The sequence below is a fragment of the Pimephales promelas genome, chromosome 8 (assembly GCF_988280905.1).
Source record: "Pimephales promelas chromosome 8, fPimPro1.hap1.1, whole genome shotgun sequence".
NCBI lineage: Eukaryota > Metazoa > Chordata > Actinopteri > Cypriniformes > Leuciscidae > Pimephales > Pimephales promelas.
In genome coordinates, this window is record NC_142776.1 from 35041105 (window position 1) to 35063312 (window position 22208).

At 35.9% G+C, this 22208-nt stretch overlaps 2 protein-coding genes across 6 annotated transcripts in view; one reads left to right on the plus strand and one right to left on the minus strand.

Annotated features, from left to right (window-relative positions):
* The window catches only part of chd6 (chromodomain helicase DNA binding protein 6), a 42570-nt gene extending 39040 nt beyond the window's left edge, over positions 1-3530 (minus strand). For 3 of the 5 annotated variants that reach the window (XM_039692089.2, XM_039692088.2, XM_039692086.2), the window contains exons 1-2: positions 3391-3530; positions 696-747 (exon numbers count right to left, since the gene is read on the minus strand). In XM_039692089.2, the coding sequence (XP_039548023.2) occupies positions 696-747; positions 3391-3419 (81 nt within the window). In that variant the 5' untranslated portion in view covers positions 3420-3530. Of the gene's footprint in view, positions 1-695; positions 748-2793; positions 2870-3083 lie in introns of all 5 variants that reach the window. The other 2 variants (XM_039692087.2, XM_039692090.2) reach the window with 2 other exon arrangements.
* A 4423-nt stretch (positions 3531-7953) lies between these two features.
* The window catches only part of ripor3 (RIPOR family member 3), a 43489-nt gene continuing 29234 nt past the window's right edge, over positions 7954-22208 (plus strand). The window contains exon 1 of the mRNA XM_039692768.2: positions 7954-8407. The gene's annotated coding sequence lies outside the window, so the exon portion shown is untranslated. The remainder of the gene's footprint in view (positions 8408-22208) is intronic.

Below are 22208 nucleotides of genomic sequence, written 5' to 3' on the forward strand. Positions count from 1 at the left end.
TAGCTGTTGAAATAGCAAATTAATGATTCAGAAGAAAACTCGACATAAACTCTGCTCAGATTTGCCTGCAATCTAAATCCAGAGACGTCATTACGAATACAACAATATCTCATCAAATTATTCCATGAGTAGATAACCGGAGCTATGCTCTCAACACATACTGTGTCTCAACATTTTTCTCCTTTGATTATTTTTACTTATCCCAAGGGATTGTGGGACACACACACACCACAAAGTTGCTACTGCTATGCAACATAACTGAGAACTCCAAAATCTCCTTGACTGTGAAAAAACAACTTTAATTATCTTCAGGGAGGAAACAATGTTATCAAAAAAATTCATAATTTACGTTCGTATGCAACGTAAATCCTAATCGTAAACTTACAGCCTCAAGAAAGTTATCATTAGGGTAAGTTTACCCTCCTAAGAAGCTAAGTAAGGGAAAAAACTCAAGCAACAGACTTTGGGTCAGGCATATCAGAATGATCAAACCAACATTTGAGATGCTGTGCGATGAGGTCAAATATTAAAGTCAAAAAGTAGGCTAAACAAAACTGAGGATCTTTCTGAAGTATAGCTATAGTGCAAGGACTAAAAATGATGCTAATGATGATGAAAGTGTGAGAGATGGTGTGAGAGACGGATTAAGGGAACTCTCACAGAGTGTCTGTCAGGAACACATGTGATACACTGACCTGCTTGTCCTTCTTTTGTATTTTCATTTTTTCTTGATCTTGGTGTCTGCGTCTGGAATACAGAGATATAAGGATTCATGAATATAGAAATTAAAACAAAGCATAAAAAACAACTGCTCAAGTAATTTTTATAAAGCATAGAATGTGTTTCAAATTCAGAAAGTTATCTTAGTAATTGAATTCTTGTAATTGTAACACATGAATAAATTGGGAAAAGTGCCTATTATGATGAAGACAACTGCAGTAGACATTAATAATGTTGAATAACTAATGTCTATAATATAAATAAATGTATTCTTATTCAACACTAACTATTGTTCAAGGTTTATATATTGCATTGCGGTATGACTATAAGTAGTGAGTCAACTTTAATCTATCACTATCACCACCTGTGACCATGGCATCACTTTATAAACACAAAAGTGTTTGTTCAAATGAATGACGTGCATTAATAGCAGGTTATAACAAAAAACGTCTTTCCACTTATTAATTAAATTAAATCTCTTAATGGGTTTGATTAAAATACTTTGAAAAAGTTCCAAACATTCACTAATAGGCCCTGCGCTGTCATTGAATAAACAAATAAAAACGGTATGTATTTACAGTAATCACAAGCAACATTACTAGCGACATAAATCCATTTTAATCACAGAATTACATCATAAACCAGGCGGGAACCCTGATACTAACTAACCCATTGCTTGAGGTAAGACAGTTGTCAGTCTACTTGTGATGCACTGTATCAGTGGCATAAATCCATATTATCACAAAATATTCACCACGAGCCAGGTCGGGCCCTTGACAATAATTAACTTATTGCTTGTGATAAGACAGGTGTCAGTCTACCTGTCATGCATTTTAATTGCATACGGGAGAAAAGCGTAAAGTTTTGACACTAATGTAACATCATTAGTGATAAATCCATATGAACACATTCATTTCAAAAGGGTTCATATAAACCATGTGGGCCTCTTGATACTAACTAACCTATTTCTTGAGTAAAGATGGGTGTCAATCTACATGTACTGCATCTGCATTGCCATTGAATTAAAAATAAATACATGTTGTCACTGTAATGCAACATTATTAATGCCTTAATTCCATAATAATCATATTATTACATCATAAACCAGGTGAGACCCCTGAAACTAACTAACCCATTGTTTGAGTTAAGATAGCTGTCAATCTACCTGTGATGCACTGTATGTATATTAAAAAGAAAAAGTGTTTTACTAAAGCAACATTATATCAGTGACAAATCCATATGAATAGCTCCTACATTTCTGATACACCATAAAACCAGCTGGGCCTTAGTGATACTAAACAACCCATTCCCTCAGTTAAGACAAACCAATCTACCTGTGGTGCATTGACATTGAATTAGTGATGATAAATATATAAAGACGTTATAGTGCTGCAACATTATTAGTAAGATACATTTATAATAATCACATAATTACCCCAAACACAAACTAAGATACAGATTGAGGTATGATGATAGGTGTCAATCTACCTGTCATGAATAATAATTAATAATTTTATAAAAAGAAAAGAATAACTGTTGACACTAACGCAACATCAATGGTGATATAAATATATATATATAAAACCAATTAATTTCAAAAGTGTTACATTATAAGCCCGGTGGGGCCTTTGATACTAACTAACCCATTCCTGGAGTTAAGACAGGTGTCAATGAAGGCATTTTCAATGTATAAAAAAAGGAAAAGCATAAAGTTGTTAAAGTAATACAACATTATTAGTGACAAAAATAATCAATAAATAATACGTTAATTTCAATGGGGATGCAGCAAAAACCAGGGCTTGAAGTAAACCACATGAGTGCTAGAAGTTACATTGTTCCTAGTACTTGATAACAGTCATGGGATGCTTTGTGCCTCAACAGATGCCAAACTTGCCTCATAAAACACTCTTATAAAAACACTAACATCGTGTCCCATATACATTAGCCCCAGTAGGGCGCTAGCCAGCTTGCTAACTGTAATGTCACGGCAACGGTGCTCTATATTTCAGGCGTTACACGCGTGAAGAGCCACTCAAACTCCGCGGAGGGACCGTCAAACGCGACCTCACCTACCTGGACACGCCGGCTCCGGACATCAGCTAGCGCAAAAACCTACGCGTTCCTCTCTCCGCATTTATTTCCAAGGACACTAAACGCCATGACAGTTTAGAAAAATGCATAAAAAATTAGAGGGGGTGGGAGTCGGGGATGGGAAAAAAACTCAGAGCAATTTCTTTAATCCTAACGCACAAGAGCAGTTCATTCATGAGGGGATGCGAGAGTTTGACGCGTCCGCGCTCCACCTACCCCGTGCAGTTTTGCGCGCGACGCGTTAAAATAAAAAAAGTTAAAAATGTGCTTACCTAAAATGGCTACTGCGGCAGCCAAAATACAAACAGCTATTATTTGGTGAAGTTTAGCGCTGGCCGCCTGCTACGACAGCCTAACCTGCGTTTAGGCCCGTATTCTGCCGTTCGCCATTGGTCGGTTCTAAGCGCAGCTGGGCCGCTGGATGTTCCCATTGGCCAGCGAGCTGTCACTCAAGCGACGCAGCGCTAAGCTTGTCTGAGAGACACGCATCGCCAGCGACCATTGTGTACTTTTAGCTCCTTGTGTGGATGTGGATGTTTTTTCTGTGATTCAAGAGGGTTTTCTGTTTCAATTCTTCACCTGTGATCGAAAGCACGCGCTGGATTCATTCGCGTTTGTCGCGTCGCGTCCGGAGTGCAACAGCAACGTTCTGGGTTTTATTTTTCTTCTCGCCTGCATCCACCAATCATGCTGCTTTTTACTCCATCATTACGGCGCATGAGAAAGAGAGAGAGAGAGGGGAAAAAAATGTAACATTCCACGTCTTTGCTCATGTTTCATATCCCGGATGTGAGAATAGCAGGGGTTATAATGAAACGTGTGGGTGAAGCTGGATTTGTCCTAGTGATGTGTTCGGTTTCCTGAAGCTCTTTTGAGTATCCCGAAGTTGTGTTTGACATTGACAGAAATTCACGTTGTGCATCAAACAGTCTGCATGTCATTGCTGTAATTCGGGCGTGCTTGTCTTGCACTAACCAAAAAGTACCATGGTAATATCATGGTACCATTGTTTGGGTGCTGCCATGGTCTTCTGGACATCTACTACTGCGTTTTCATTGAGTAGCATGCATACAGTAAATTGCATGGTAAGACTATGTTATCAGATGGTAATACTATGGTACTTTTGAAATATACCATGCATGTCATGTCTAAAAACCCTGGCACTTCTTGACATTAGTGCTGGTACCACCACAGTGCTTTTTTTGTAGCTAAGGAATAACAAAAATGTCAACATATACAACTGTTCAAAAGTTTGGGGTCAGTAATACTTTTATCCAGCAAGGATGCACAAAAAATTGATGAAAATTGCAGTAATGTTACAAAATATATATTTTAAATAACTGCTGTTCTTTTGAACTTTTCATTCTTTAAATCTTCTTCAAATGATTGAATCATTCTTCAAATCTTCAGATTATTTCATTCTTCAAATCATTTCTGAAGTATCATGACACGGAAGACTGGAGTAATGATGCTGAAAAGTCAGCTTTGTCATCACAGGAATAAATTACATGGAAAGCAAAATATTCAAGTGGAACAGTTCATTTTAAATCGTTATATTTCACAATATTACTGTTTAATGTATTTTTGATCAAATAAATGCAGCCCTGGTGAGCATTGGAGACTTCTTTCAAAAACATACAAAAAATCTTTCTGGATAGTTGTTTGCACTTTTTGCTTGCAATAAAAAATTAATTTTATCAGTCTCACATCCTTTCCTGCTAATTAGTGTTTGTCCAGACATTAAACCTGCACAAACGGAGTGCTGTCACATTATAACGTTATTCCTGATAAAACTATTTCCTTATGTATCTGCATGCATGTAGCCTATATGTTACTTGTTGTAACCTTGCAAAACTTCCCAGGAAATGACAGAACAGCTGAATTTGGCATCTTCTGCTAAAGGTTTCTGCAGTAGTTCTGGCTTACAATCGTGTTCTTGCGGGGCAGTTACATGTGCACCCATGACCTATATATATATATATATATATATATATATATATATATATATATATTTTACATGCAATTTACATTTTTATGCTTGGAAGATGCTTTGAATGTCTAAACATATCTTGCACCACTATACTAATATTGTAATAACTATTACAAAGCAAGTATAGGATGCAAGTTATTTTTGTCAACATATATTGAAGTGCACTGAATGAGTAATTGTATTGAAAAGTGCAGAATGCAACAGAGCACACTGTGGAATGCTGTTATCCCACAATCATGACCGTTCAGTTTTTTTCTTGACTCATCATATTATAGACTGCAAAATTTGAATTTTTTTTTTTTACACAAAATATATCACAAAAAGCATAACCAAGATGATAATGGTACCCCACTCATCGGTAAAAGCAATGCCGTATGGTTTGAAATATTTTAGAAGTGGTCAGAAGTTGTTTTAGAAGTTGTACAGTATATAATGCATAGTTCACAGCATACATTATAGTCAAGGGCAAATCTGCTCAAGGCCACAGAAGTGATGGGCCCTGTGTTTAATATGGCATCACACCTCCTAATGGAACCACTCGCTTTCATTGACACAAATGCCAATTTTGCACATAAGCATAATATTAAGGGGGAAAAAAATTTATATACCTCTGTTGAGTCTCTTTTTAAGGTGTAGTTCATGCAGTGCTGCAGTGAAGGGATGTTCCCCTCGTGTGTGTGTGTGTGTGTGTGTGTGTGTTCACCTGCACATGTCTCACTTTCACACTGATTGAGGTTCCTCACAGCAGCTGATTTCCAAACCATCTGTTCCTTCGCTGCACATATGGGAAACTGACTGGAAGAGATGGAAGCAAAGAAAGAACGATAGAACTATTAGGAAGTCAACTTCCCATCTGTATGTCCTCTGAGCATGTCTGACCATGACCATTTAAAATCTTGAAGTCTATAGCAAAGTGTTTACTGTACATTTTAATCATTAAAACGCACGTTATTATTATTAATATTATAATTGATCAATAATAATATAATTATTAAATGAAATGATTCCTTGTTAGTCATTTACCTTGTTTTTCTTTTGCATTATGACTAAAATATCAGTATTATTGTAGTCTTTAATTCATATTTTAAATATATCTTTCATTTTAATTCCAGTTAAAGTTAATTATTGTGTCTTTTTGTCAGCTGTTTTACTGCGTATATATAGTTATTAAATATTAATATTACATATTTCTTAATTTTTATTTCAGTTTTAGTACATCAAGTTAAACTAAATTAAAATAAGTAATGTTGGCAACTAGCTGAAATAAAATATTTATTAAATGTTTATTATATATATATATATATATATATATATGAAGAGTTCAGATGCAAAAGCCTCTAAACGCCATTTGAAATTTTCTTCTAAAATGAACATTTTTATCAAGCTTGTATAGTTCAGTAATTTCACTTAAATGGCAATGAAGATTACCTTGTCATTTAAGTGAAATTACTGAACTTAAATATACAAGCTTGATAAAAATGGTCATTTTAGAAGAAAATTTCAAATGGCATTTAGAGGCTTTTGCATTTGAACTCTTCATATATATATATATATATATATATATATATATATATATATATATATTCATACATCTACTGACAGCAAAAAATGATGAAGAAAAATGAATGAAGAGGAAAGTCCTGCAGCATTTGGGCACAAAAGGAACTTGATTTCAAGCATTGAAATTCAAGTGTCCAAATACTTTCGGGGCGAGATGTTTGCGAGTTTGTATCATGTGTATATGCATATAGTGTTACAGTGGTGAGGAGGATGAGAATGTGCAGGTAAGATGGCATCCATGAAGGAAACGATAAGGGCATCTGTTTAGGAGCACGTAACAAATCCCTCAAGCTCCTCTGGCAGGAGTTGAAGATGTGCATTGCTTCTGTTCAAGCCATAACCACTCCAGCAGTTCATTTTGCGTTACTACAAACCTTAATTTTTTATATTTCTTGCTTTGTGTTCTCAAGCCTAAACCTCAAATCCAACATCTTTAAAACAGCTGGAACCGGACACAAGTGTGGTGATAATGTGCAACCAGCAGAGGGCAGATGTGGCATTATAGAGAGTAGAGAGGAGCAGAGACATTTATCAGACGTTTTACCGTTAAAATTTCTCAAGATTACTTAAAAAACTACTGAACATTTCCACCATTACTGTCCAAGAAAAAAATTACAGTGACTAAGTTCACATATTTTGTGACATGCATAACGAGGCACGATTTCACCCTTTTTTTTTTCCAAAAGACATCTTCCACAACATATCTGTATGTATAATATATTGCTTTCAGAGCAAATATAGGAAAGTAACATAACAAAACATAACAAATCGTGTAACTGCATACAATTACAAAAATAACTGCATACAATCACAAAATATAAAATGCTTTTTTGTTCTTTTAATTAAAGAAATTAATACTTTTGCTCAGCAAGGACACATTTGTAATCTTTTCCAACGTAATACTGTAAATGTCTTTATTTTTATATTCAAATGAACAAACAGTTCCCACAAAAATATTAAGCTGTTAATATTAAAAATGTTTAATATTATAATATATGTTTAATATTAGAATAATTTTAGAATGATTTCTGAAGGATCATGTGACACTGAAGACTGCGGTAATAATGCTGAAAATTCAGCTTTGCATCACAAGAATAAATTACATTTTAAATTATATTCAAATAGAAAATAGTTATATAATATACAATATAACATTACTGTTTTGTGTATATGCGCCTTGGTGAGCATAAGAGAAGTCTTTCAAAAACATTTAAATATCTTACAGACACCAAACTTATACATGTGACAAATTGCCCCAATATAAATGAGACAACCAGATTCACGTGAATGTTTGTGTTCAAGCATTACAAAAATATGATCTTGAACTGTAGTTCGGATGACAGAATTCACAAAAATGATCCTATCCTATATTTGCCTGTCCAAATCTAAATTCAGTACGCAGATCCCATCGATCATTAAAAGCAATGATTCCTCCTTCAACACAAGGCTGTGTTTGGAAATATGCGGTTTAATTCAGACGAGTCATTGGGGGTCTTGGCCAAGCGTCCCACGAGCGCATTCACAGGATATTTAATGGACTTGTACAGTTTGCACGGAAACAGTTCCAAGTTTTTCAGTTCATCCACACTGCCAAATGTTTAGAGCAGCCAAGAAAATATGGAAGATTTCTGAATTTACAGCTTTGATGTGTTTCCTGCCTGGTGTGACATGTGTGTGTGTGAGACTCAAATGAACAAAAATGGGAGGAGAAAAGGAGAGAGAGTGAGAAAAGTTAAAGCCGAGGAGGGAGCATTGTGAGACCGGCTCAGTGTACAGGATGAGGGACGTGAGAGAAAGCTACAGTCGCATTTGATGCATTCGGTTGCTTTGCTTTTCGCCCTGTATAAGCAGCTTCTCAGAATCTGGTGTCATTTCTGCCTGCTGGAGAAGCACGCGCTATCAGGAGTCAACAGACATCTGCTGCTGCTGCAACACACACACACACACACACACAGACACGCACGCCGCTGCAGAGATGAGCCCAAACGTGTTTTTGCTTAGTTGTCAGACATAACCCGGCTCTGGAATAGAAGAGCTCTGAACCAGGTAAGACAAACTATTATAAATACTGACTATTATAATTATATTCTGGTTTGAGCTGTCCTGCTTTGTTTTCACTTTTTAGACACCTTTTTTACACTGAAAATGCAAAATTATAGTGTGTGTTTTTTATAGTGTGATATTTACTAACATTTTTACTACTACACACTCAGCCAATAGCATGTGTTTGGGGCGGGACTATCTGTTTTCTGATCAATGGCAGACAGTGGGAATGTCCAGGAAACCTGTTTGAAAACAATCACTGAACGGTTGATTTCACATTTGAAGTGAACATGAAATTAAAATGGACCTTGTTAACTTTTTTAAAGAGATAGTTCACCAAAAAAAAAAAAAAAAAAAAATTCGTTTACTCACCTTCATGCCGTTCTTAACCCATAACACTTTCGTTCATCTTTGGAACTAAAATTGAGATCTTTTTGCTGAATTCTGAGCTTTCTGTCGTTCAACTTCCACTTTGATGCTTCAAAAAGTTCATAAAGAGATCGTAAAACTAATCCATATGAATTGAGAGGTTTAGTCAACTTTTTCTGAAGAGACTCGATCGCTTTATGGTGCACAGATTTAAAGTAAGGATTTTATTCATATTCATCCACACACACATCAGTTGTGGTGGAAGCTCACGCATGTTCGCTTGATGTGTGAGAACCAATGAGGTTCATTCTCAAGTAACGTAGCATGTTTGAGCTTCAGCAAGAACCAATGAGGTTCATTCTCATGTAACGTAGCATGTTTGAGCTTCAGCAAGAACCAATGAGGTTCATTCTTGTGTTACGCATCACGTTTGAGCTTCAGCAAGAACCAATGAGGTTCATTCTCATGTAACGCATCATGTTTGAGCTTCTGCAAGAACCAATGAGGTTTGTTCCTCAGTGTGGAGCAGGTTCAGTCGAGTTTCTGTTTATATTTACGGATGAATGTTTATGTGAATAAAAGCCGAACTTCAATCAGTTCATCATATAAAGCGATCAAGTCTATATTTGGACTAAATATTTGGACTAAACCGCTCAATTCATATAAGTTTTACGATCTCTTTAGAGCACAAATGTCTCAGATTACATCAAAAAGATCTTCATTTGTGTTCCGAAGATGATCGAAAGTCTTGCTGGTTTGGACCAACATGAGGCGGAATCATTTTGGGGTGAACAAACAGAATTTTTGGGTGAACTAACCCTTTAAGGCACGTTCTTGTGCTATTATGAACAATTTATCACTTTCAACGTCATGTTATCAAAAGAAACTAGGGTCAAGGTTGTCAGAATTTCCACTGCAGTCCTGTGTTTGTTTCGCTAAATTAACACCAAACAGACGTCTTTGTGCATCAACGGTCATCTGCAGCGTTTGGACAGGGATGAGGTTCGCTGCAAAGGTTGGCTGAAAGAAAAACGCCTTTTCTTAGTGTTCAGTGTCATGTTTATTTTCGCAGCTGCTGGCACGTGTTCTTGGAAAAATGGCAAGTAATAGATCTCTAAGCTAGTGAGAGAGAGAAAAAGGGATGTGTTTAGGTGATTAACCTTGGGGAAAAAAATCAATTAACAGACGTATAAAATATACAGTAAAAATGGGCATTGTTAACTTATGGACAAAAAAGTCAATATAAGTTTAAGTTCAAATCAAATATAAATAGATACATGTTAAACTCTGTAGATTGTGACTTGCACTCTCCAGTCTGTAACAAATTCACCAAACAGAAATTAAGTTTACACACTGTAAAAATATATTGTTGGTTTAACTTAAAAAATGAAGTAGCCTGGTTGCCTTAAAATTTTAAGTTCATTGAAATGGAAAAAGTGAGTTAATACAATGAAGAAGATTGATTTAATCATCAGTAACTCCAAATAATATGTTATCTGAACTAAATAAATTATTAAAGTTGATTTGACAAAAGAAAGAATGTTGTGACAAATCAACTTTTTTTTTTACAGTGCACACTGTAAAAATATATTGTTGGTTTAACTTAAAAAATGAAGTAACCTGGTTGCCTTAAAATTTTAAGTTCATTGAAATGGAAAAATTGAGTTATATATTGAGTTAAATTGAGTTTAATAAAATGGAGGTGATCAATTTAACCATCAGAAACTCAAAATATTATGTTATCTGAACTACATAAATTATTTAAGTTGATTTGACAAAAGGAAAAATGTTGTGATTGCAAATCATGAAAATATTTTTTACAGTAATTTATAGACATTATAGATTAATGCTGCCTTCATGTGCTATCAGGAATTACTTCCCACTTCTGAAGTCGGGATTACGAGCTTGATGCGTTCCATTGCTTTGTTGTCGGAAACTACTGGAATCATGACAGGTTTATTCTTTAATTGGGAGAAACTTATGAAATATAATCAAAACCAAAATTATACGTAACATCTCATGACAGACGCTTGCAGACGATTCTGAAATTTCAGTCGAATACAGGCTATTATCGCTGTGTATAAAACACAATATGCTTCAAATGATTATTCATATATGCACTACTTTAATTACAAGACAAAAAGATGATGTAGCTGTGGTGGAAAAACTAATCCAGAATACCAGTCACAGCAGCAATCGTTGGAAACACTGCGAGTGCTTTATTGTAAATACGGTTTTTGTTTGTTTATATGAACTGAGTGAAGACTCTAAATTATATTCTGTGATAACCGACAGCATGAGATGCTGATGATAGGGCTTAACCTGCATTTAACCTGCAACACTGCTGTTAAAGGCAATAAAAGAGACTAGGCCTACAAGCATTTCCAAGAAGACAAATGATGTTTAATGGAGCTCTTTGTCATGCGTTAATACAAACCAGCGGTTGTGGAAAAAACCCTCAGACAGGTTCCACTGCCCTCGAAGAACGAGTTCACAGAGAGGCTCCTCACGGTTTTCAATTTACACTCCTTCACAATCCCGTTTAGCTCATCCCTCCATTCTCCTGACTTCCCCACCTCTCTCTCCCTGATGGCCCGTTGTGGGAATCTGAAACTCAAGACTGCCCCGAAAATCGTAAGGCTATGAAAATCGAGCGATCTCAAAATCTTCCTCTCTCGCTCTCTTTTGTTTCTTACACTTGTCTGCCTTTTCCCTTTGTTGGCCTTGTTTCCATTTTAATGGATACAACACCCTTTGAAAGAATCTGGGAATCTATGAAATAAGTCGACAGCCATTGATGGTCGCGTTACAGGATTGTCATGTTACATTAAGAAACGTGTCAAATATTTGAAGGCATGCTAGCTGTGCTGATGTTATATATCAGAAAGCATATAAAGCTGCAATTGGGCAACCTAAATATGCAAATAAGGCAAAAACAGGTTCAACCTTTCCACAGAGACATTTTATGGATTATGATATATGATTGCGAGCATTGATGGATTAAAGGGGTGGTTGACTGCTTTTTTTCTTTGCATGATTGTGTTTATGGGGTACAATATAACATGTATTCGTGGTTTTTCTTTTTTTTTTTTAAGTTTTATTTTTCATAAATTTCACCTTTATTGTAAGCCGCTTTCTCCTCTGTCATTTGAACGACCGGTTGAGTCTATGAAACCACTCCCTCAGAAGCAGGCAATGGGCTCAGATTGGTTAGTTTGGGCTAAACTGTAGTGCACGTTGTCCGTATACTTCACGCCCATTACCTTTACGGGTGAGAGTTGCATATGTGTTCCTGTCAAATGTACATAATGGTGTCGATACTGTAGTATCAGTTTGAGCCAGAATCAGACCCAGAAAGTGGCGATGAAAAGAGTAAAGCAGAACCTCGCCACACACGGCTCTTACAAAACGTTTCTGAATGGTAATTTGCCTATATTTCTTTTTTAACTTTATACACGTTTGTTTTACACAATAGCATCGAACTGACTGGTTGTCTACTATATACACAAACAGCCTTGGTTCTTGATAGACGTTCTTGATCAAATCGAAAAATAACGTCATAAAGTATATATACATGAAAAATACATTTACAAAATTAATAAATATACAAATTCAGGTCCAAAATGTTTGTACGCGTTTGTCGTAGACACGAAATAGCATAACTAAGTGGCTAAAGTCAGCGCTGGCATTTGATAAAACTAAAACATTATGTCTGAAATTATACATGCAAAAACATTTACATTTATTTAGCCTACTTACAGGTTGTGGCCCAACAACTGCTGTCTCTGGTTTTAAAGTTGTATCTGCTTCATGCTTTAGTAACATTTTCTTGTTGAATCCGGCATTGAATTCGTGGAGATTGTGGAAGCTGTCTCTCGTAAAATGCGCAGCACAGCTAGATTATGATTATAATTTTCAGCAACATAATCAAACATAAATTGTATCCATTGTTGACGAACTACAACGTCCGACTCCGTGGGAAGCCCGAACACAGAAGACCTGACAGCTGGTGAAAATAACACACTTTCAATGAGCCGCAGAAACATGGTCATGCCCTTTTTTGCATTTCCAGAGGGAGGGTTGATGTAAATCTATGGGTTAGTGACGTCTAACACCCGTTGTAGTCCCATTCGAGTCGTTTTTGTAGGCAATAAACTTCCTGATTTTTTAAAATACGATATCTCTGCTTACACTGAACTTTCAGCGCTGCAACTTTGCAGATACTGTTCATGCACCAACAGCAACATTACACACTATTTAAAATAAAAAAAGTGAAATCGCAATCAACCAACCCTTTAACTGTTATTGTGATGCCAAATACAAGATACCCTTTTTTGACCCAAGCACAATATGAACAAATATGGAATATTTACATTGCTATGGAAAAGGCATTGCTAAGTATTTCCCTGGCTCTGGCAGACACACTACTAGAACAAGAATCTAATTTTCGGCAGTTGATTAGTTGTGTCTGGAAGAATGTGAGTTCTCAGAACAGCCATAACCAATTCTTCAACATCTGTGTGAGTTGGTGGGGCTTTCCCAAAGAAGTGATCGTCTCACAACTCGCATCTCGCATTTGCCTGTGAGAATTGAACACACCCGTTTAATCTAATTTAAACCCTGGACATAAACATTTTTACTCACCAAATGCTTGATAAATCAATTGCTTTCATGTTCAGGAAATATGTGCAAGGATTTGCATTTCATTAATGTACAACACTCTTCCATCCTGTTTATATATGTCCAAATATGTATATGCAATCGTGTTTAACACAATCTACACCCATGCACATGCACATGCACAACAACTCCAAAAGTCAACAGGTGGTCTGCTTCAGATAGCACAAAAACACAAGTTACTATCTGTCTAAACCTTTATCTTTGGCTTACCAGCTCAATCAGGAAGGAACTGGTGGAAAGGGTTAGTTCACCAAAATTAAATGTAATTTATGAATGCAGCATATAATATATGAATTTCAGAGGCTGGGTGGACTAGAAAGAGAAAAGAAGTGCATATATGAGTCTGTAAATTGCCACATTCATGCCATCAGGGGGTGAGCCGTTTTCATATCTGTTACATACATTAATGCCAAGCAGGAGAGCTGGAAGCAAATTTTTTTTCCCTTTCGATCAGATATGAAATGCAATTTCCATGTATTTATATTACCTTTAAAAGATCTGGAATGTGAGGAGATTACATTGTTAAAAGGTGTGGCATGGGTACACACAGCTAGAGAAAGCGTATGTGCTAGAGAAGCAAGACGGACAGTGTTTTTATAATATCCAGTCATTGCCTTCAGTGGTGGTACACCCTGCTGAGATACCCACATATCCAATCCGCTCTCATCCCAGATGAACTCAACCTTTTTTCACTCCATATCTGCAATGCTTTATTCGTTTACACAAGAAAAACAAAAGGAGAGAAGTGCAGGAAGTGCAGAAAAAGGAGGGATTTGCACATCAAACATGCAGCCAGAAGTACAATCGCTCTGGTGGAAGAACTTAAAGTGAGGTGGACCCAGGTGGACCCAAGCCAGAGCGGAAAGCCCCACTTTGTAAAAACACACCACCAAAAGTAGTTCCATCCGCAAGAACGAAGGGCAACTAATTGTGAGGATTGTCAGAAAGGGCATATCGTAAAATCAAGGATTGAGGAGGTTCATAAGTTCTTCAAAATCTTAAACTGCACATTTTCAAAATCTAGGTTGGGTTTAGTCATGTCTACCTGACACCCATCATTGCTCTTAGTTATATATTGATGCTAAGTACAACCCAGGCAGATATATAACAAATGAACAACAAAATAACACATTGCTCACAGCAATCATTATGAATCCTGACATGTAATTGTCTCAAAGTTTTTCAGCAGGGAAAATTTGTGCTTTGACAGATAGTGCTATCAATATGCTAAAACGTTCATCTTCAAATAATAAAAAAAAAATTCACTAAAATATTAAAGGATTAGTTCACTTTTGAAAAAAACTTTTGCTGATAATTTACTCACCCCCATGTCATCCAAGATGTCCATGTCTTTCTTTCCTCAGTCGAAAAGAAATTTAGGTTTTTGATGAAAACATTCCAGGATTTTTCTCCATATAATGGGCTTCAATGGGAACCGGATGGTTCAAGGTCCAAAAGACAGTTAATAACTGTTTCAGATGCAGCTTCAAATGTCTTTAAACGATATCAGACGATGAATAAGGGTCTTATCATGCGAAACGATCGGTTATTTCAAAGCTTATTCCAAAAATTTAACTTTTCTAAGGACAAATGCTAGCCTTTCTCCATTCTGTGAGGCGCGTTTGTAACGTCACGTAATACGTAATTACGTTCAAAAGGTCACAGGTGACGTAGCCGGAAGTACAGAATCAAAATCGTCCGACATTGTTGTTTTACCTTTTAATTCCTTTTTTGTAAACACCGTTTGAGTTAGTTTTCACGTTCAACCTATGCGTTCAACTTGTAAACACTCTGACTCTGTAGTTCTGGCTACGTCGCCCGTGACCTTTTGAACGTAATTACGTACTACGTGACGTTGCAAACGCACCTCACAGAATGGAGAAAGGCTAGCATTTGTCCTTAGAAAAGTTACATTTTTGGAATAAGCATTGAAATAACCGATCGTTTCGCATGATAAGACCCTTATTCATCGTCTGGTGTCGTTTAAAGACATTTGAAGCTGCATCTGAAACAGTTATTAACTGTCTTTTGGACCTGAACCATCCGGTTCCCATTGAAGTCCATTATATGGAGAAAAATCCTGGAATGTTTTCATCAAAAACCTAAATTTCTAATCTTGGATGACATGGGGGTGAGTAAATTATCAGCAAAAGTTTTTTCAAAAGTGAACTAATCCTTTAAGGCTAAAAAAAATTAAAAAAAATGGAGACAATCTAATTGTCACTGGCCAGACTGATCTCATGAAGTAGCGTGTATGACACGCCAATTCGTATTTCCATTTTTGGCGTGCTATCAAGACGCATAATCGTCTTTCAGCGTGTTTATGAACGCCGTTGACTTAACGTTATATAAATATATGACTTACCTCAACCCCGTCCCTAAACCTAACCGTCACTGGGGTTAATGGCATTTATGACTGTTCCCTTACCATCCTAGGTAAAAAAAAGATACGACTTACCTCAACCCCATCCCTAAACTTAACCGTCACTGGGGTTAATGGCATTTATGACTGGAGATTTGACTGCGTGTACAGACACGCGGAATGACGCGGACGTTAATGGCGTAGACATACACGTGGATACACGCAGATAGTTCAAAATGCGTAGAGATAACACGCCACCTGACTCGAAAGTGGCATGTATGTTTACGCAAAAGTCAGGATGTCATGTTGCACTGGCCTAATTGTTGAACGTCTTTATTGCAGTAGACAGTGAAGTTGTGTTCGTCTTTTCTTCCCTACTGTGACTGAGAAATGAATGAGAAAAAAATGAAGACTAAACTGTCACTGATGCCGATTTTTAACACTGAACGATTTTAGGCCCGATTTTTGCTCGACGACAGGTTTTGTGAGATCGCTGACAAATGCCCGAAATCATAGGCAAATCAGTGCTCGTTCATGTGAGTGACAATCCCGACGTGTGAATGATCAAAGACCTGATCTGAGAGAATCGCCGACGATTGTAAGGTCCACAAAGAGATTTGGCATACTAACTATAGCCTTGTTCACACTACATGATTTTAAAACGTTGGGCTGAACTGTGTGGTTTACACTACATGACTTGCTCTCTGTGAAATCAGGAGTGTTCAAGTTGTTGAGCTGTTCACACCACACGACACAACGTGATTGATCAACAACAGGAGGTAACGCACTACACGAGTTGACAACAACTCTGTCACCCAACGATTCTATCTTGTCTACAAACCACGTTTTGTCACGAAAAATCACGCGATAAAACGAACAGGAAATGACGCGAAACAGCATGTGCGCCAATACCCAGCAAAGAATACTGACCTCAACCTATGCCTTGCTCTGATTGGCTGTAGCTCATGACATCACGTGAGGTTGAGTCGTGCGGCAGCTCTGGATATCTAGCAAGCTATATATTTGACGCGTCTGCAAGCACCTTTGATGCGTTGTTGGCTCTTTCATACTAACAGATTGGCGAGTGTCCTTTTTGCAGCAAATCAATGGGCAAATAATATTTGAGGACTGTAAAATGTGACCTCAAAACTCAAGAACAAGTCTGCCTTTTTGAAAAAAGAAAAATTGAAAAATCTCTGTAAACTATTACAGTGGAAAGAAAAAGAAGGATACTGAAAAGAAAGAGAGAGAGAAACAAGAACAGACAGAGAGTGAAGAGTAATTACACCGTTCACGGCCTTCTTTACTGACTGCCCTCTCACACACTTAAACTCATATGGCACACACAAACAGGATGTACAGCCCCCTAAAGATCTGGGATCTATTAAAACTCAAATGCAGACAGAGCAAAAAGTAAATAAATAAAAAGAATCCTAAATTGAACCTTTAGCTGGCATTCCCACTGTCTGCTTTGAAGACTCTTGCACTTTCAAGTGGCCACTGGTTTGCCGCCGAGATGCAAGGTAGTCATTTGGATTTGTTTACACTCTAAGAGCAGAGCTGAAGACATTCAATGCTCTAACCGCATAATGCATTTCCTCTGTTAATCATATAAATCATGAGATCTGAAGGCATTCATGCTGTTCTGAATTTGAGGACAGTCATTTTTGTCAGTGTCTGTTTTTAGTGGTGTTTGAGAAAGACAAAACAACATTGAAGACTTGTATATTCTATTTAAAAAAAAAAGTGAATAGGCAAAACTCACTGCCATAATGTTGCCATGGCATTGCTATACAGTTGCTAGGGTGATTAGGTTCGGCGTTATGTACGTTATGTATATTACAAAATTGCCTGATCGCCGAGAAAAATACATACATTTTGAAGTATGAGCAATGATAACAGTGATGCTTACAAACACCATTCAATATTTTACAGTACACAAAGTATGATTTAATAATCGCTCGACTACATGTACATATCAAAAATGAAATATTGTATAAACAATGGTTTATACAAAATAATGTTTATATTCCCACTATTAGAGACACTACTAAAATGTACACTAAAATTGGCATAGAATAGTGCACAAGTACCAAAATAACTCTTTGAATGAACAAAAAAATCAATTTTTAATTTAGTTGCTTTATTTCAGCATTATGCAATTATGTTATTCCAATTTATTGTACTTACGTTGGGTCAACTTAATTCATTAAGTTTCATTCAGCTTATTTACTATGTTTTTCGGCACAGGGTAATTTAATAGTGAAAGACTCCCTGTCATCTGATATGATTCAGGTATTCAAATTCATATATTCATTCAGCAAATGCAATATAATTTATTTTAGTGTCACACTAATCAATAGCCATCTATTAGCTCCACTCTTCTCCACAATGGAAACCCACTGAAAATTATTTGGTTCAATAATTGCAATGTAATTGAACATTAAACACAATTGCGCACTACCAAGTCTTCCCCTTTTCTAAATTCTTAAAAACATAAAATAACACTCAATTTTAACATTGTATTCTCTCTTAATTCAACCATATGCAAAGCATGCTGGGAACTACCAAGCACCGCCCAGTTTCAGTTAATGCAACACAAATCAATCATGTAATCCAACACAAACAAATTAACTAAACTTACATATATTTAAGCAGATTGAACACAATTAAATTAAGTTTGGACTAAATGTAGAGCAATTGTGTTGCTTAAGCTCATTTTAATTAAGCAATCTGAACAAGCAGCAAAATTATTTTTTTTTTAATAGGGATGCACCTCAGGTAAACAAATATGGTTTTACTAAGATTCACCACAAACCATTGCTCTATAATGCAGTAGTGGACCTGAAAGAGAAAACTAACCATCGAACAAGCCAACAAATGCTAATAATTCTCTATAGCAAGCAACCCTTGTGGAATATCTGAGAATGCAACCCACATTTGCGTGGCATAAATTGCGATATGAACTGTTTTCCGGCAAAATACCAGCTTAGTGTTGTGAAAAAATAAAGTTTGAAATGTAACTGCTCAAATTATAGAAAACAATAGCCTATATGGAACGAATATAGCCTTTGATATAGAACAAAAATCCATTAACATATTTAGGAAACTATTGGCAAAGGAGTTGGCTTGGCAACATTAAACCCTTTTTGACCTGACGACAGTTTTACAGAACAAACCATCTAGCCACAAACCCTTTCACCTAAATTAATCTTGTGTACATCTGCTGAATAACCTAAAACCTCATAGATTTAGATTGGAGAGCTGCTTCTCCAGTGTTTTGCCATCCATACTTCATGCCATCCAAGAAAACGTTCAAGCCGATGTTCACCAGAAACCAGCCGAGGAGGTGATGGAGTTTAAAGTGGTTTAGGTAAAATGGAGACAATGCCTCACTGAGAAATACTGGATGAAATGTTAGCCCACATCCTCTGGCAACAACCTACATTCTCATTGGCTCAACGCTTTTTTATTTCACTATTTTTTCTTATTACACAAAGCACTGTATTCACATTACTGGACAAATGAATCCAGAGACTGGACTGAAATAACTTCAATATAAAGATTTCACTTTCCGAGCAACTATTCAGAGGAGATTTAGACGTCTAGTGACCTTAAACTCTCGAGACACTAACCAATTTTGTGGCTGTCGTAACCTTCCAGACGGGCTCAGAAACCAAATCCATGCTTTACTCCTGGTAGTTAACCAACTTCACAAAGCACATGGAAAAATGTCTGCCTTGTCTCAACTCATGCACAGCCTTTTCAAGAAACACTTAACGTCATAAGTACACCCATAAGAAATCTATTAGACTTATAAACTTATTGCCAATACATAAAAATCCCCTTGTGTGTATGAAAGCTAAGCTTAAAAACTCGCTATAACAAGCTTTCTGGAGGGATGTTTGCATGTAGCCAACCTTAGTAAACAAAAGTGTTTCTATCACCAACTCTGGGCTTTTATTCACTTGGACGAGAAAAACAGCTCCATAAATAATGCTAATCTTGAGATAGCCGATCATTCAGTTTTACTATCATGAGAATACATAGGAACCTATTTTGGCATAGAGGAAATATGGGACAGAAATCAGGAACTGATTATTGAGGGACAAGGTCATGAATCATCATAGGATTGAGAGGAAGATGCAACATCTGGCAAAAACATTCCATTCAACCAGCAAACATCAGGAGTTCTTATATAAAGACCAACGCCATTAACCACGAACATGCTAAACTTTGCCACATTTTGGGTTTAAGGAGGAATTACGAGCAAGTTTGTTGTAATAGTAAAACATGTAGTTTTAAGTTACCAAATTAAGACAGGTTTACAATCTACACACATTCTTATGACCTTTCAACAACTGCCTTCTTCAAATGACTGTTAACATTTATGCATGTTATTGCATTTGTGCATGTTTGCATGAAAAAAGACAGAAAAACAGAGAAAGAGATGGGAAAAATGTGCAACCTATTTATTATTCATCATTATTAGGCATTTGAACTATGGTTGGGAAACGATTAATCGCGATTAATCGCATCCAAAATAAAAGTTTGTGTTTACATAATATATGTGTGTAGAGTGTATAATTAATTTGTATATATAAATACACACACATTCATGTATATATTTAAGAAAAATATGTTATTAATATATCAAAAATATTTATATTTATATATATAATATTAATTATGTATAAATATTAGGGCTGTGCAAAAGTTAATTGCGATTAATCGCATCCAAAATAAAAGTCTGTGTTTACATAGTATATTTGTGTGTGCTGTATATAATTATTTTGTATATATAAATACACACACATGCATGTATATGTTTAAGAAAATGTGTTATTCCTATATAAAATATTTATATTTATATAATATAGATTATGTATTTATATATATACAGAATTTAAGCGCAACTAATTCTTAAATATATACATGCATGCATAGGTATTTATATATACAAAATAATTATATACAGCACACTCAAATATATTATGTAAAACAGACTTTTATTTTGGATGCGATTAATCGCAATTAACTTTTGCACAGCCCTAATAAATATATAAAGTATATACATGCAAATATTTCTTAAATATATACATGCATGTGTGTGTATTTATATATACAAAATAATTATACTCATGCAGCACACACACATATATTATGTAAATTCAAACTTTTATTTTGGATGCGATTAATCGTTGCCCAGCCCTAAGAATATGTGTATGGTTGATTATCAAAAATAATTGTGCAGGGCACATTTCACCCCAAAATCTAGTTTTTATATTAATAAAATAATAACCAAAATACATAACAATTAATATATATATATATATATATATATATATATATATATATATATATATATATAACACATATTTATATAATAGAATCAGAAAATAATATACATGTCAAACAAAATCAATTTTAAATTCAGACTTTTTATACAAAAAAATCTAAACAGAGTTTGTAAACATGTCTAAGGTACAGGTTTAGATGCTGCCCACATTAATAATTTACATATTAGTGTATATTCGAACATTTAAAAAAATATACAAGTGCATTTTACATGAATACTAATGCGGTCATCTTGAATTGTGAATGAAAGCACATGAGTATGTGCAGGGGCCTCTGGGGTCCCAATGTGATGCAGTGGAAAAAAGCATTCTTAACAATTACGTCTGACCTCGCTGTGATTTATACGGCCTTTCTAAAGCATGCACACTCACTCACTCATATATCATACACAACACCATATACATCACTGGGAAGTAGAGGGGCCAAACTCCCACAGAAAACATAAACAAAGCCATGCGAGCAGACAACCGTTTCCCTCCATGTGTTTACTGTCTTTGCCCACTTCACACTGACTTTACAGGTGCAGTTAACTCATAAGTTTGCCAAACTTTACAAATAATTATAGATTGCACTAGAGATTAAATATTGTTTAGAGGCCATGTACTAATTCCATCCAATCATTTGCTGTCTAAATTGAGAATGCCCCTCACTCCAAAGCGTGGAGTTTCCACCTTCATGTTTTACGCAGAAATGTTTTATTCTAGCTTTAGCGCATGCATAATTAGTGATACTACACCAAACCAGCAGAGGATAGCATGGAGTACAGAAAGAAGTGCAGTAGAAGAGAAGTTAAAACACCTAGATATGTTGATATTCTTGCAAGCAAAAGTTGAAACAAGATGCATAATGTATATCTGCTTACCTCTCCCCACGAGTGCACAGATTTCTTTTGTTTCCACCTTTGACTTCTGCTGCTTTTTCTTGCCATTCATTTTCAATCTTCTTCTTTAGAGTTCTTGAAAGAAACAACAACACAATTGTAGTTGCCACCTAGTGAACTCACAAATGAATACAGACAATTCAATAGGCAAGCAT